Below are 15,604 nucleotides of genomic sequence, written 5' to 3'. Positions count from 1 at the left end.
TCACAGCTCGGCTCCGTTCAAGCGTTTTTTCTCAGTTGTGTAAGTATGATCTAACATTATTTCAAAATCATTACCAAGAAAAGTCATGACATCAAGATGTTTTTGTTGTGACAGATCCATTTTTCTAAGGAAGTGGCTGAATCAGGAATCCCTCCTGTCTACTGGTGCACAGCTCACTACGTGGGGATGCTGCTGAAAGCTGAAGTTCCTCTAGTCCACTCTGCCTTCAAGATGTCTGGTTTCACCCCATCACAGGTATTATCTGTAACACTGGCTACATTAACAAATTTCAAAATTCCCAGTTTGATCCAGCACATTTGTAAATCAGCATGTTTTCAGTTTCTTGATTTTAATTTTTATTAAAACTAAATGTCATAGTTTTATGACATTTAGCAAATTCACACATAATACCTGATTAAAATTTGTCCAATTTCCCCATAAAGATAATCTCCTTGTGCACCTTATTATTTTTAGAGTGATATAAAAGTAGAGTGCCATAGGATCACAAGCAGAATTGCTCCTCATAGAGGTAGAAAGGGACATTTATCTACTATTTATCTGCCATCTACAGATTTCACTATTGGCTTACTCTGCAGGCTTATGTCTGCCAGTTCTGCTTTAGGGCCTTCAGAGCCTCTGAAACACACAAACCAGATTGGTCATTAACCAGAATGACTTTGCAAACTTTGCAGCTTAAAGGTTTAACTGATATATTTGAGGGGAAAACTAAAACCATTGCTAGTATAATTTCAGTCTTTTGTTTTAAAACACAATGCATATGTAATGTTTCAGTGGCAAAAAAAGACAGCTCAATCATTGTTGGTGAAGCATGAATTTTAAATTATGCTCTCTACTCATTTTCTGCTGTATTATGGGTAAATGTTAAAGATTAAATATTCTTAAACTAGGAACAAAATCTTGCACACTCTCCCTGTGACTTGCTCTCACTTTATTAACAGTATTATGCATTCTGCTAAGATCTGAAGTCCATATAATTTAAATGTACTGTAGCAGTGGCATGTTTAGCATTCCAAAACTAGTTTAGGTGTTTATTGTGTTCACCTCTGTTGGTTTTTATTCTGTCCCCTAACAGCTATTTAACTGTATTAGTTTTTACAGTCTGAGCTGTGCACTGCACACTTGCGTGGTTTCCTATCAAGCAAACCTGTTGGGAAGGAAAAAAATATGTAACTATCAAAAATCCACAATGATATCAGATACACACTGCGAATTGTTAAGTTCATACAAACCCAACAAACACAACTGATTTCTGTCATAAAATTCAAGCAGCAAAGTAGAGAAGGTTTGCTTAAAAACTGCTGCTGAAACCAAACACACTATGTAACCAACTGAAGTGATAATGTGAACACAGACTCACATCATTAGGAGTCACAGAAAGTTAAAGTCAGGCTAATGAAGTCTGTGAAGATAATATTTACTTGGCTGCAGTCTTTTAGTTTTCAAATAAGGAATAGTTTGGTATCTTGGAGTAATAACCTTGGTTTTCTTAGATCAACAAAGGATAATCATGAATATTAATGGAAGGAATAAAAGAAACTGAATTTGGAACAGAAATGTTCAGTTTCAGCTAGACTGCAACTATCTACAGCAAGACAGACAACAGTCTGTTAAGTTTTTTGGATGCTGTATATATTTAATAAATCAGGTTGCAAAACCTTTCATAACCATACTTGTTCTTGCCCTGTAATTGACCTCCTTTTTCATTTTGCTTTGACTTAAGTCGAATTTAAAATACCACAATACAGCTTTGACATTGAAACCTTTTCCCTTTGTTTTTAAATACCAGAGCAGTTGAAAAGTTAGAACTCTTCTCCTCCGTGCTTCTTTTCTCTAACGCAAACAACGAGGTACGAAAAGCATTTTCACCTTGAACGCTCTCATGTTTGATCTCGTCTTCCGCGTGTCTCCAGTTGACAGTGAAGGCTCACACAATGAACGCGTGCTTATAAGAGTCGCCACATTTGCATCAAAGATCTGAACCCGTCGTCTCCGGGGTGGAGTAATGCGTTAACATTCAGCTGGTCTCTTTGCTGTTCAAGGCGATAATGGGCTCCTGTTCTTCAGTGAAAAATGGAAAACTCTATTTCAAAAGTTTGAACTTTAAAATCCTGACAAAGCAGCAGTGGCAAATGAAGCATTAAAAGCCTCTGACGATCATACAGTAAAGGGTGTATTCAAATGTCTGTGTGTGAACGTGGACACAGAAGTCATTCAAAATCCATCTGCAGAAGGTTTTAACGTTTGAATCGGGAGTGTTTGTGACAGGTATCATGAAACAAAGCATTAGTAAGTGTCTTCAATTTTAAAAATGAAAAATAAAAAACATCTTCTAAGGTCATTCTGCAGAGTGAAAATCATGTGCAGCAAAACTACAGAAAGTTGTGACATGAATCTGAAGCTCTCCTCAGTTTCACAGAACTTTATAACTATAAGGCAGAAAACAGGCACAGTTATCAACACCCTGGTGAACAGAATGGCGCTTGCTCCTCCAGGTATCACCTCTGGAGTTAGTTGACACCCAAAAATTGAGCTAAAGGTAGAATTATTCGCCAAACACTTACAGAAACATGACCCCAAATACTTAACAATGTTGTCCCATAAAGGCTAGAGGTTTTAGAAGACAAGTTAGCTGAAACACTCCACTGTAGATGGAGTGCAGAAAAAAGAAGCCATAAACACAACATTGACATAAAATGTTAGGTGAATGTAAGACACAGAGCCGGATTAATTGGATCACATTCCTGTTTCCCTCAAGAATTTGAAGTAGTTGTTCTCATCTCTCTGTTTCTCGGTTTTGGTATCTACCAGTTTGCGAGGCGGATACAATGTTGACATTTTACCTGCTACTTTAAAAATCTCGTTGTAACAATAAAATTAAACAACAAATTCATGAAAACTCATTCAGAGCAGTGATATTAAGGGCATTCAAACCAAAACATTGATCCTAAAGACGGTAAAACAGAATTGCAACACTATTCAAGGTCTTCTGTGCATCACTGAATGGAGACCCCTGTTAGCAGATATTTGCAATGGTTACTTTTGGTTGGGGTGTTTCTGACTCTGTGGCCTCACTTGTAGTTGTCAGTTCAGATATTTGGGAGAAGAAAGGTTAAAATAAATGAATAAATAAATAGATTTACATTCACCTTATGCTCTCGAGTTTGGGCTAAAAGGAAATAAGATGCACTTGGAAAACCTTGGATAGATTTACAGTCGCAGTAAGAACACTGTATTTGTCTGTTTACTTGTTTTCCACAAGAGTGTGTAAGGGCAGCATGGAGCCAATCATTCCCTGTTGTTATTACAACACACAAATTAGAGTGTCAGTGTTTTGATTAGAGTTTAGTGGAGGAGGGAACAATTGTAATCTGGTTTATGGGGCATAGGTTATGCATTTCTATACGCTTGAGCAGAGTTATGTTGTTTGTGAACATAGTGGCTAATTATTGCACAGTTTGTGAAACTGGATACACAGTGAGGATGTCTAGTTCAGTAAGGCTAAAGGCTGCTAACAATATCCCAGTTGTATTCAAGCACAGCAGAGCTGAGATTAAGGTTTATGAGTTGAGGATATGTAAAGTCATGTGGACTCTTTGTAGTCATGTGAAAAACTAACTACACCCCATGATTCAGTAGCTTGCAGAACCACCTTTACTAGCAAAGACCTGAAGGAATCCTGACTTTACATCATTGCAGAGGTATATTGTCATGTTCAGGATTTGCAGGCATAAAGTTTAATATTCTTCAAGTTAACTGAGGCCTGCAAAGTCAGTTTCTTTTTTTGCATTGCATGAGCATTGCACTAATTGCATGGGTGAATTTGCTCGAACATCTAATCCTGGGAAAAATAGCAATTGTTTTACCTGTTTTCCCACTTGAATTTTAAAAAGTTAGCAAAAACTACCAGACAGGCCCGTTATTAGTGATTAGGTAATAATGAAAATAATAATTATTATTTGCTTTTTTTTTTCCCTACATGGTTCTGCAATTTGATTTTTAATATAAATCCAGTGCACTGCTCTTCTTTACAGTTGTGTGTCTTTGCTTCATCCAAAAAGCTCAAATGATGATAGACAGATGATAGACAGTGAGCAAGTACTGACTGGAACAGAGGTGCTATTTGTTTAATTTCTTACATTTTCTGTGTCTGGGGGTTTATCCCATGTCAACACATCTGTGGCTACTTTCCAAGTTCTCCTATGGTGGGGAAAAGCTTTTTTAATTTTCAGTTGAATTACACTTAAATTTCCCAATTCCTTTTTTTCCTCCTTTTAAATAGATGCATGATTTGTTTTCCCTCAAAACTGGCAAAAATAGTGATTAGCATAATTGAGTAACCGCTATTCCATAATGCCTCAGTTTTTCAATCTTAGTAGTTATAATGTTGAGTGGAGCCCATCCCAGAGCGGCGAGAGGAGGGGTACACCCTGGATAGGTTGCCAGTCTGTCACAGGGCTAACACAGACAACCATTTGCACTCACATTCAATCAGCACAGATGGGCCCTGGGCAAATGCTGGATTCGTACCCAGAACCTTCTTGCTGTGAAGCAACAATGCTAACCACAGCACCACCGTGCTGCTGTTGTTCAGTATATATTTACTGAATTTAGGGACTCTGTTAAGATTTGGAAAAATACACTGCTGTAAATATATCTAACTTTTTAAAATTAACATTCGGCCTATGTCATCAGTTGGTAAACACGCTCTTTTCTAAAGATGATGTAGAACTCTGTGTTCTTTTCACTGAGATCAGGTGGGAATCCCATCATGAACCACTGCATTAAGGTCACTAATTTTATCTCAGTCATCAACTGGAGAAGTAAACATTAGCATGCATCTCCATGTCTCTTTGTCCCATAATGCAACCTCAGTATTAATGTCTGCAGAGAGTTTGTGAATATTTTTTCACTCTCAAAGTAAACATGTTTCCTGGAAGACTCAGAAAGCTGAGCAAATGAAATACATTTAGACACTTGCACAAGAAATGTAAACTCATTGTCCATAAACCCAACCATGCAAATGTGTATTTTAAGAGATTATCAACCATTTTTTTTTCACTTTGTGTGTAAATAGAAATTTAAACAGGTTTTCAGCTTTATAGTAAATGTAGTAGAAGCTGTTGTTTATTAGACATGGATGTGCTGAATTGCCTAGCATAAGTGCCTTTTTGTAGTTATTGAGCTACATCTTGTATCCATGTGTTTATATTAACATACCTTTTGTTTCATTGCAAGGCAAAAAGAGAGAAATAACCTACAATACGAACAAAGACTAGTTAGTTCCCAATGATGATATTCAGATCTCACAAACGCACATATATAGTATGAAACAGATAACTTTAGATAATTGTAGTAGATGGGTGCCTTTCAGATAAACATGACTTAATATTTATCATTTGTGCTTCCATGGTTTTGTAACTACATGTAAATATTTTTCTGTGTTTGCTTATCATTTATGTTCTCCTTATTTACATTTAATTGTCTGGTGGATTTATACCAGTTTAATTAAATGCTTGAACAAGCTCGGTTCAGAAACGAGATACTGTGCAAAGTTATGTGTTAAGTTGGTTTGTTTTTAAATATTTGATTGACAAAACTAATTAAAGAAAAGCTGAAAAGATATTAAGGATGAGATGTCTGAGTAACATATTTCTTTTTTTATGTAGTTACAATAGCTGCCAAACTCATAGTTTGCTGTTGTTGTAGAGCAGAACACTTTTAATTACATGTGGGGTTCGCGATTTGTCAGCTTGAAATCCTAATAACGTTTGTTTTTTCTCTTTTTTTTCCACTACAGATGTGCCTCCATTGGCTGACTCAGTGTTTCTGGAACTACCTGGACTGGACAGAGATTTGCCACTATATTTGCACCTGTGTGGTGATGGGTCCTGACTACCAGGTTTACATGTGTGTGGCCATATTTAAGCACTTGCAACCAGACATCCTGCAGCACACACAGTCCCAGGAGCTACAGATCTTCCTCAAAGTAAGATGGAGTCAGAACTACAATATACATGCAATATTTTACTAACAGAACATACTCAGATTCACCTTAAATCTCTATGGTAGCCTTGTTAATTACTATATGTAGGTATGTCAAAGAGGAACAAGTATCCAGTTTTCTGTAGTTTTCCCTCAAAAATCTGTGTTCTGTGAAACCTCGAACACCTCTGCAGGTAAATACACTTACCTGCTACTTTGTTCCATCTAATCAGAAAAATCAAGTACATTTGAATTCATGTAGGAAGTTCTTTTTGCTTTGATAAAGACTTTCTTTTCACTTTTGGTATTCTCTCACTGTGCTTCATATGTATATTAATATTTATAAAAAATGATCTTGGTCTTGTGTTTCTTAGCTTAAACACTTTGATTCTTGTTGGTCTCTTTCACTAGTATTGGTTTATTTGTAGCAGTTTGAGGGCCAAATTCTTCTTCCAAAACTTAATGATGAGATGCGTTTGCTATTTGAACTCTGGGAATCATTGATGTGGGCTCTAATCTGATGTGCTGTTAATTGGCGATTTCTGAGGTTGGGTAACTCTAATGACCTGATGCTCTGCAGTAGAGTGAACTCTTGGCCTTACTTTCCTAGGAACGTTCCTCGCGAGAGATTCATCACAGTGTTTGATGATTCTTGAGACTGCAGAGACTTTAAACACATTATTGAAAACTATTTGAGGTAAAGAAGGTTTTTAAGAATGCAAAGTTATCTTTTCACTTTTTTCAGCAAACATAATAAAGAGCTTTGACAGGTCCCTGGTTTGTTTTTGTAATCATACCATTAGATCTGTGGCCATATGTCTCAGGTGAAGAGAAGAGCAGAGCTGCTAATCCCCTGGTGGTAGGGAAGGTTGCTGGACAGGCTTCGAGTATCCAAATATATAGTGAGATTGCATTTGGAATGACCTCCACAGGCCCCAGTCTGCAAAGATCTTTAATGTCCACCCCCAACAGAGCTGGGCTCATCAAGTCCAACATTAAGTCACAGACTTCAGCACTTGGTTTCCATGGCAAAGTCTATGTCCGGGTTATGGACAGATGATTCCACCCATCAGTCAAACTTCAGATCCAGGAGGAAGAACGCTGTGGGCAATTTGGGATCTATAGCTCGCTGTGGTTCCTCCAGCGCCGTAGTGAGCGCTTTGTTCGTATTTCCATCAGTAAATCAGACCCATTCCAGACCTTTGGGAATTAGTCAACTCTGCCGGGGCTGACCAGTGATGGATCCACTGATGGATGGATCAATCCATTAATCGTGATTGACAGTGACAGTATAGCCTGATGTGCACTTTGCCATAAATGTAACTATACATCACAGCTAACCATGCCACACCACCTTTGACTGGAAGATATTGATTTTTGTAAAGGTAATGCTTCTTTGAAAGAAACTGCAATATATAATGAGGCGCAAATGTATCTGGCTTGCCCCTAATTCATACCGAATAGGCAGTACTGCCAGCATAGCAACATGCCGTTTTCTCATTTTCGTAACTCTACCCAATCCGGTCTTTACTTGATTGGTTCTGACATATTCTCTTTTTTTTCAGTGTTGCAACAATTTCACTAAAAGTAACTGTTGTTAAACATTTATAAACTCAAACTCCAACCCGGTCAGCTCAGTTTCATTCTCTATTGTTTGAAGTAGACATCAAACTCAACACCGTGGCATAGAAACTCCCCTACCAGCCACTGTAGACAAACATAAACTATAAATGCTTACAATGACGTCAGCCACCTGCGTAGGCTACCGCATATATTTCAACACAGGAATACAAATGTAAGTTTATACATTTGTCATTGTGAATCTGGTAAAGTGTTATAAAGGTTGTCCATCAAATGTAATCATTCATTTCCGATTCACATATAATAAATAATTCATTTAAAAAAACTTCACTTTTAGAACATGTTCACACATCCTCCCACTGTGTTGTATTTCACTGAAACAAAGTCTGTTCATTAAAATGCATTCTGCATGGTGGATTGGATGAACTTTATATTGCGGAGCTTTCACAAAAGGTCTAACGTCACGGTCTCAGAGATACTTCTAATATCCAAAGCAACATGGGCACTGACATGAAGTACTCATCGTCATTACTCATTAAGCATTTTGATCCGTCTTGTCTCTGCCTTATAGCTCTGATGTTAACACCGGCATGAGCTGCCGCTGACAGTTTTTCTGAATAAAAGATCAGTTATGGAAGCTTTATCTGAGGAAGTTCCTCTAATGAGCTGTAGCATCAGATACTGCTGCAAAAGGCAAGCTTTGAGACAGTCTGTGTGTTTGTGTCTCTGCATGTTTGTGTATGTGTGTGTGTGTGTGTGTGTGTAAGAGAGAAATTTACTATTCCTGTCCTGAGCTGAACTGTTAAAAGTTTTAGACATGCTGGTTTGCATCCAACGGCTTTATCTTTCTTCTTCTCCTCTGACTCTCTCTGTGGGAACAATGTAAAGGGAGTATTTCACCCAGACAGATGCGGTACTAGAGGATTTTTAAAACATTCACGCACACTTGCTCTCCTCTACACTCATCCTGTCTCACTAGGGGGTGTATCTTTATTTCATCTAAATTAAAATTTGAAGAGGCAAATGACTTGTTACAAATGCTCTGTCTGGCTAGAGTTAAACTGCAGTGATGCTGAAGTGGTGAGTGGAAAAGCAGACAGAAAAAGAAAGACTGTTTGCCACTGACTCAGAGACGACATGAAACTGCCCATTCATATGTGTGGTATTTGGGGAAATATGTTTCTGCCAGCTGACATCTACTGGTGATATCAGTCTTACTTTGGTGCAGACCACAGTAGTATTTTCTTCTTTTTTTTTTATTGACATTTTAGAATCACTATACAATGCCATCAACTTCAGCTATCTTTCAGTACATATCTTTTTTTCTTTTTTTCTATATTCAAACAACTGAAATATCCATACAATAAGAATGAAAGAAGAAGAAGAAAAGAAAAAGAAGCAAAACAGGAAACAACAAACAACATAAATAAAAAATACATAAGGAAAAAGAAAAAGGAAAGAAAAATAGATAAATAAATAAATATAGGGAGTGTGTTTTTGTTTCCCTTAATATAACTAATATTTCCTCTAGTCTTCTAGTAGTTAACAAAGTCAAAATTATAAGCAAAAACTGGCCTGCGTTTTCTAATATAGTCCATCCATTTCTTCCATCGTGATACAAACAGGTCCCTCTTGTAGTTCACATCTGCTGTCATTTTCTCCATTCTGTAAATGTCCAATGTGATGTTCATCCACATGTTCATAGTTGGGCTCTCTGAAGAAAGCCATTTTTTTGTGATGGCTTTTTTGCCTCACAGTAGTATTTTCATGTTGCCTACTCATGAACCTGCTTCTCCTACATTTTAGGTTTCCCTCCTGTTTTATTATGCATTTGCATTTATTTTACACTGCATACAATTTCAAGACACCTGTCAATGCAAAGAGTGACAAATTGTGTCCAGGTCAGGGACAAATTGCGTCCAAAGTACATTTTTAAGTATCCCGGCTGAGATCCCAGTTAAAATAAGCTTCTCTAAAGGCTGGCTGGCTTCTCCTTCAGAGATGAGGTGAGGGGTTTGGTCATTCAGGTGGTTGGGCATCAGACTGGCATGCCTTCTAGGTGCCTCCTGGATAAGTTGTCCTACCAGTAGGAGGCCCTGGGATAACCTGGACATGTTGGAAAGATATGTCTTTCAGCTGCCCTGGGAACCCCTGAGTGTTCCCTCAGATGAGCTGGAAGAGGGGGTTGGGTAAAAGATGAGCTGGGCTTCTCTACTTAGACTGTGCACAGACAAGAGAAAAGAAGAGAGGAAATACAGATGGATGTGTTTATATGCAACCTGACAACCCAAAGCCTAAATTTCGGGGGGTGTGCAGCTGCTCTCTAGAGAGGCAGTCTGTTCAAAATACTCAAAGTAGTCCACAAATACATGCAACAGGTAATTTCAGTCCAAATCTAGAACCAAACCTTAACCACCTCTTCAATCTGTTGATTGTACATCCCATGGTACATCTGTCTCTAGCAACTCATCTTATGGGGCAATCATCCTGAAATATTCATGGTTTCCCCTCGTTTGTGCTCTGACACTCACTAATTCTCAGCTCTCACTTTCCAACCCTCAGGGTACTAGACTTTGGGTGGAAATCTTTGTGCATTGAGAGTTGTTTTCATGTCTCGACCTCAGTGTCTGTCTCCCCCTGTGGCCAGGTTATTATTCCAACCAGTAGGGCTTATGTTTTATTCATACAGTTAACTGGATTCTCAGCACCCGTCTTACCTACTGAATATGTTTGGCTATTAGGGGACCTTCTTGCATCTTCACCATGATTCCCTTTGGACTGTGGGACACTTAGACACTTGTAGTTGTTTTGTATTTTCGATAACTCCACCTATTTAGTCTTGATCAGCTTGATAGCTTTACTACCATTCAACCACAAATATTCAGTCCTCTTCCTGAAAAAAGTTATTGGGCCACTTCATATATTTCCAAGCACTTCAGTTTGTCTTGTGGGGATCCTTCCTGATCAGGATTATTCTGGCTCGTGTCAGCTAGTCTTCCCATATGGAAAAGAAATAGTAAAAACTTATATGTGATTACTCATGAAAGTGGCCACTTTCATGAGTAATCACATCCCATGGATGGGCGGTATCAAATGACGTTTACTCTTTAAAGGTCTTTTATGTTTCATTAAGTTTCATTATATAATTTTTCAAGGGATCTTACATCTGTTTTCACTCTTATATGCTTTTCATACAAGTTTCACACAAGACAGATACAAACTTTATAAGATTTATATATATATCTTTTCCATATGGGTTGTTGTTAAACAAGTAGGTAGCAGCCTGCTAAATTAAGTAGCAGTATAGCTTCTTCAGCCAGCAGGTGTTTGATGTTGCTTGGATCCATTTCTTTTTAAAAATGATTTTTTTCTCAGCTGGACTATTTTTCTTTCAGTTCTCACAATTCCTTATGAAATCCCATCACTTAGTAGGGTATTTTATATTAAAGTTTGGGGGTAAAAGCAACACTAAAATCCAGAGAAAACACCCAGAAGAACTCGTTAAAAGCATCTATTTGCGATGGCCAATCAGAAATAAAATGAGCTACAAAGAATCTCACAGAGATGTGACTGTGTCACAGAATAAAAGACCTTTAAAGAGTAAACGTCATTTGATACCGCCCTCCAATCAAAACTACATCAGCCTTACTTTGAGAGCAACCAGCTGGAATGCTTCTATTTTTTAAACTAAGCAATAAAACTGTGTGTGCACTGCAATGCATTCCTGTTAATTTCACCTTCTGTGCATATCCAAACTCACATTGAATATTAACATCAATTCATCACATCAGTGCAAGATTAAGAAAATATAGAAATCTTTGGTAATTATTACATTAATTATCCTACCTAATGATCTCATAAGTGCAAACGGTTAATAAACCATTAAGATTATGTGGAACATTAAGCAGCTCATATTGCCTGTTAATCATGAAAGTATCCACTTAACAGCTCTGAACACTGGCATAGCAACTATATTCTGTGCAACCCTTTTTAGTCAAAATAGAAAGTGAGCATCAATAAAGTATTTACCTTTCTTGTTTATTATTCACTGTTCTTAAAATATCAAAACACAAATACTGCTGTGTCAGTGGTTGTTTGTCATTACAATAAATGAACAAGCCAAATAGCTTCAGTTTAGATGATTCTTTAGGACTCATTTCACTGTTCACTGTTCAAAACCATATACCTCCTGTCTGTGTGCATCCACAGTAACAAAACATGGATATAATAGATTTAAAATAATATAGCTGGTACTGCAGACTTATCATTTATGTCTTGTTTTGTGACCTGTAAATCTAAGGAAGATGTAATCACAGCAAGCCTTTATTGTTCTTTTAAAGCTTTCTCAGACAGAAATGCAATGCTTCCTGGAATAATCACAGAAGCAGGGTCCTTCATCAGACTGAAAACTCATTTCTTCCTGGCGGTACTTACTCCCCTCTGAACAGTCACTCCTCTGAAGTCACTTTATTTTCTCCTTTTAAATTATAGAAATGTATTGCTCCATTTGTTCTTAATCTCTTTCTCTTCTTTGCACTTCAGTACTCGGTGGCATTTCTACAATCACAATAATATTACTTCATAAAAGACATCGGAGCCTAAATGTTATACAGACTGTTTTAGTAGATGGTTATTAAGGGTCACAAAATGACTCTGAAGAAGCCTGAGGTGAGCCCAAGGTGATTTGCAGGTAGTAGATGATGGATACAAAAGAAAAGAACTAACTAACTAACTACGTAAAAATTATGCTGCTCTTTTCCTCCTATTGTTAACCGCTACACAATAAAGCAATAAACACAAACACCTGACAGAGGGTGACAGTCAAACCAGGGTCCTTTTAGAAGCAAGTCTTTAAAGTCATCATCTTAAATTGCATATAAGCACTTATTAGCACACTTATTCTAAAGTATTATCTAAATGAACTTTGAATGCCACATCCAGCTCTTGGCCAAAAATTTGTATTGGAACTTCTCAAGCAATGGCACATTATAACATTATTAAATTTACTCTCTTAAATTGCAGTACTACTTAGCTCACTATAGAGACAGTGGTGAGTATTTACAGTTCTCTGTAAACACAGAGAAGATTGGAGAAAGTTTGTTTACATCCTCATCAGTATGATAAATAAATGATTGAGAATTAGTGTGCAGTCTTAACCCATGTTTGCAGTCACTGAATGTGTTTTTACCTACAAAAATAAGAGAGAATTAAGAGAGTGCTGAGCAGTTCCAGAAGTCATTTAAAAGTGTTTTTTTTTTTCTTTTTAAGTTCCCAGCCTGGATACTGAAAGGTTGGGAACTTAGACTTTTGCTCTTTGTGTGTGTTATTCTGAATGCAGATTGTCTTCTGGGTGCAGGTTTCCTCAGGCTGCTAATTGATGATGCCACTCACAGCCACAGTTGCAGTGTTTGCATTGCCCATGGGGTCGGGTGTTGCCATCACAGATGCATACTTAAGCTCAGGCAGCAATTATAGCAGCTGAAATTAAAATCCTGACTGAACAAATGAGCCAAATAAATGTTCTGTTGTCTGGTCTAATACACGTCTCTCTAGTTAAGATATTGCAGCTTGTTAATTTATATTCTGTTGTGTGTGTGTGTGTGTGTGGGTGGTGGGGATGGTCGTAGTTATTAAGATATCTATGCAACCCTGTTTGTTTCGCTTTTCCAACACGTAAAACCTCATTACCTGAACACCGAGCAAGCATGTTGTTTACTGGCGCGGTGCAGCATTCGATTGCCAGAGATTTGATTTCCGCTGACTTTGAAACAGATTGAATGTAAAACATTTTAATGAAAAGGTTATATCAAATTATCCACACCTCATGTCCTAACAAAGTGAATGACGATAAAGCAAACAACCTTCTGCCTCCATCCCCAAACACTGTCTAACTGCACCTCTTAGGACACAGACTTTTGTGTCTTTAAAACAATATTAACTGCAGTTTTTTTTTTAAACAAGTCAACTGATGGCAATTATAAGACAACAGTCTGCTCTTTAGAAAGTACTTTAAAACTTTTGATTGCCTCGTTTGTACTTTAAAGTGGTACTCTGGCGATATATTCCACTAGCAAGAGACAAAGGCCGTCTGAAGATTGCTTTCTCATTCGTTCGTTAACTACTGCCTATATAACAGTCAGTTAACTCTAATGAGCAATTAAGTGTGATTTTTGGACACTTTTAAATCTGTCCATAACCTGCAATAGAGCGCACATTTCATGTTGAGGGTGTCAGACGACACACAGTAAATGTACAGTACAATGAGCAGTCAAAAAGATCAACCATTCCACTCATAAAAGTACATCTTAAATTAATTGTCCTGCTGTCCCTCCCAAGGTCTTGTCCTTGTTCTTCTCAGATTCCTCCTTCATTGGGATCACTGTCTGACCACTCGCTTGTATACATTTGCAAGCACGAGCATAAAACCTTATGTCAGATTGATCAAAAAAACATTTTATCAGAGGAAGATTCTGCAGTTTCCAAGCTATAAGAAGCCGTAACAGGTCAGGAATGTGACCTGACCTGCTGCATGCTGGTCCATCCCTCCATCGTTCATTGCTGTGAGCACTCACCACCCATGAATCCCCCAGGGTCACTGTCAATGCCAAGTCAGAAACCTTGTCAACATTCTTGGACAGTGACACTACTTTAACCCAGTATAAAAGTCACTTTGTTAGCTTTCAGGTTTATATATAGAATTAGTTTTAAAATCATTCTATTAGTTTATAAAGATCTCAGTGGTTTGCTCCCTCACAGTACATCTCTGACCTGTTTGGTATCTTTAACCTAAGACGACCCCTCAGGTCATCAAGTAGTTATGCCCACACATGTGTGTAATAACTAGAGATGGCACGATACCACTTTTTTATGTCCGATACCAATACCGATATCATAAATTTGTATATCTGCAGATACTGATATGAATCCGATATAGTCTATTTTTATAATAAAAAAAACCTGTTTTTTTTTTTTAAATATCTTGCTGCATTTTGAAAAGTTCATACTACAGTTTTAAAAAAACAAAACACTAAAGCCATCCTATTACACTTGTATGCAAAAAATACACTGCACCCAAAATATTTCGCAGTTCAGCAATACTGCTCTTTTTATTTAGATTTAAAGTTCTGCTAAAAGTTTAAATATTTAAAGTAATATTCCAAAAGTAGTTTAAAATGCAATTTTATGAAGATTTCAAAAAGTCTTTGGTTCTGAAAAAAGAAGGGCAATATCAGCACAAAACTAAAAAAAAATAAAAAAAAATAAAAACAGGTTGTAGAATGGACCCTTTTATACTTAAAGCTTAACATAAATAGACATACAGAGTGGAAAGCAGTGTAAATAAATGCAAACATGGTTTCACAACACTTTTATAAAGATGGATGTCAATGTAAGCTGTTTCTATCACATTTAACCGGAGACTGAATTTTGTGTCATTTCTATACAAGACTTAACACAAGTATGAAAAAAAGTGTTTTTCATAGTTTTTTTTTCTTCGACCCACGAAACTGTTTAGATTATCGGTATCCCCGACATAATTCTTCCCCCCTGCGTACACGCTAGGCTCTCTGAATCACAGACAAACAGTATCCCACATTCATGATTTTTAGTTCAGAAACACTTCTTACAACGACTAACTACTCCTGAAACGTTGGAGGTTTTAGCTCTTTATATAGTAAAGTTAGAGGAGGATAAAAATAATTATCAGGAAAATGTCCTTTCTTTGTTCAAATAATCCTGTCCGATACCACTTGAGAACAATAAATATATAATATTCTGTTGTAACCCTCAAACTGAATGGTAATGTAACACACTCATTTTTACCTTTTTCACAAAACTAAAACATCACTACTTCCTAGAGCTGGGCGATAGAACGATAACGATATGTATCGCGATATAACTTTTACTCGATAGAGAAATTAAGCTATCGCGATAGACCTCGCCGCTCTTGTCCTAAAAAAAAAAAAAAAAAAAAAAAAGGACAGCCAATCCAAATTAAGTAGCGCAGAGCCGAACCAATCAC

General features: G+C 37.2%; 1 protein-coding gene across 3 annotated transcripts in view; it reads left to right on the top strand.

Annotated features, from left to right (window-relative positions):
• Nucleotides 1–14,489, top strand: part of tbc1d32 (TBC1 domain family, member 32) — an 89,915-nt gene extending 75,426 nt beyond the window's left edge. For all 3 annotated transcript variants that reach the window (XM_042222737.1, XM_042222738.1, XM_042222736.1), the window contains exons 32-33: nucleotides 115–255; nucleotides 5,819–14,489. In XM_042222737.1, coding sequence (XP_042078671.1) covers nucleotides 115–255; nucleotides 5,819–6,052 — 375 coding nt within the window. In that variant the 3' untranslated portion in view covers nucleotides 6,053–14,489. The remainder of the gene's footprint in view (nucleotides 1–114; nucleotides 256–5,818) is intronic.
• Nucleotides 14,490–15,604: the final 1,115 nt, after the last annotated feature.

The sequence above is a fragment of the Haplochromis burtoni genome, unplaced genomic scaffold, assembly GCF_018398535.1.
Source record: "Haplochromis burtoni strain Fernald_Lab_line unplaced genomic scaffold, NCSU_Asbu1 Contig_93, whole genome shotgun sequence".
NCBI classification, from domain to species: Eukaryota; Metazoa; Chordata; class Actinopteri; order Cichliformes; family Cichlidae; genus Haplochromis; species Haplochromis burtoni.
The sequence above is the reverse complement of the archived record's forward strand: the minus strand, read 5'-3'. Positions and strand labels throughout refer to the sequence as shown.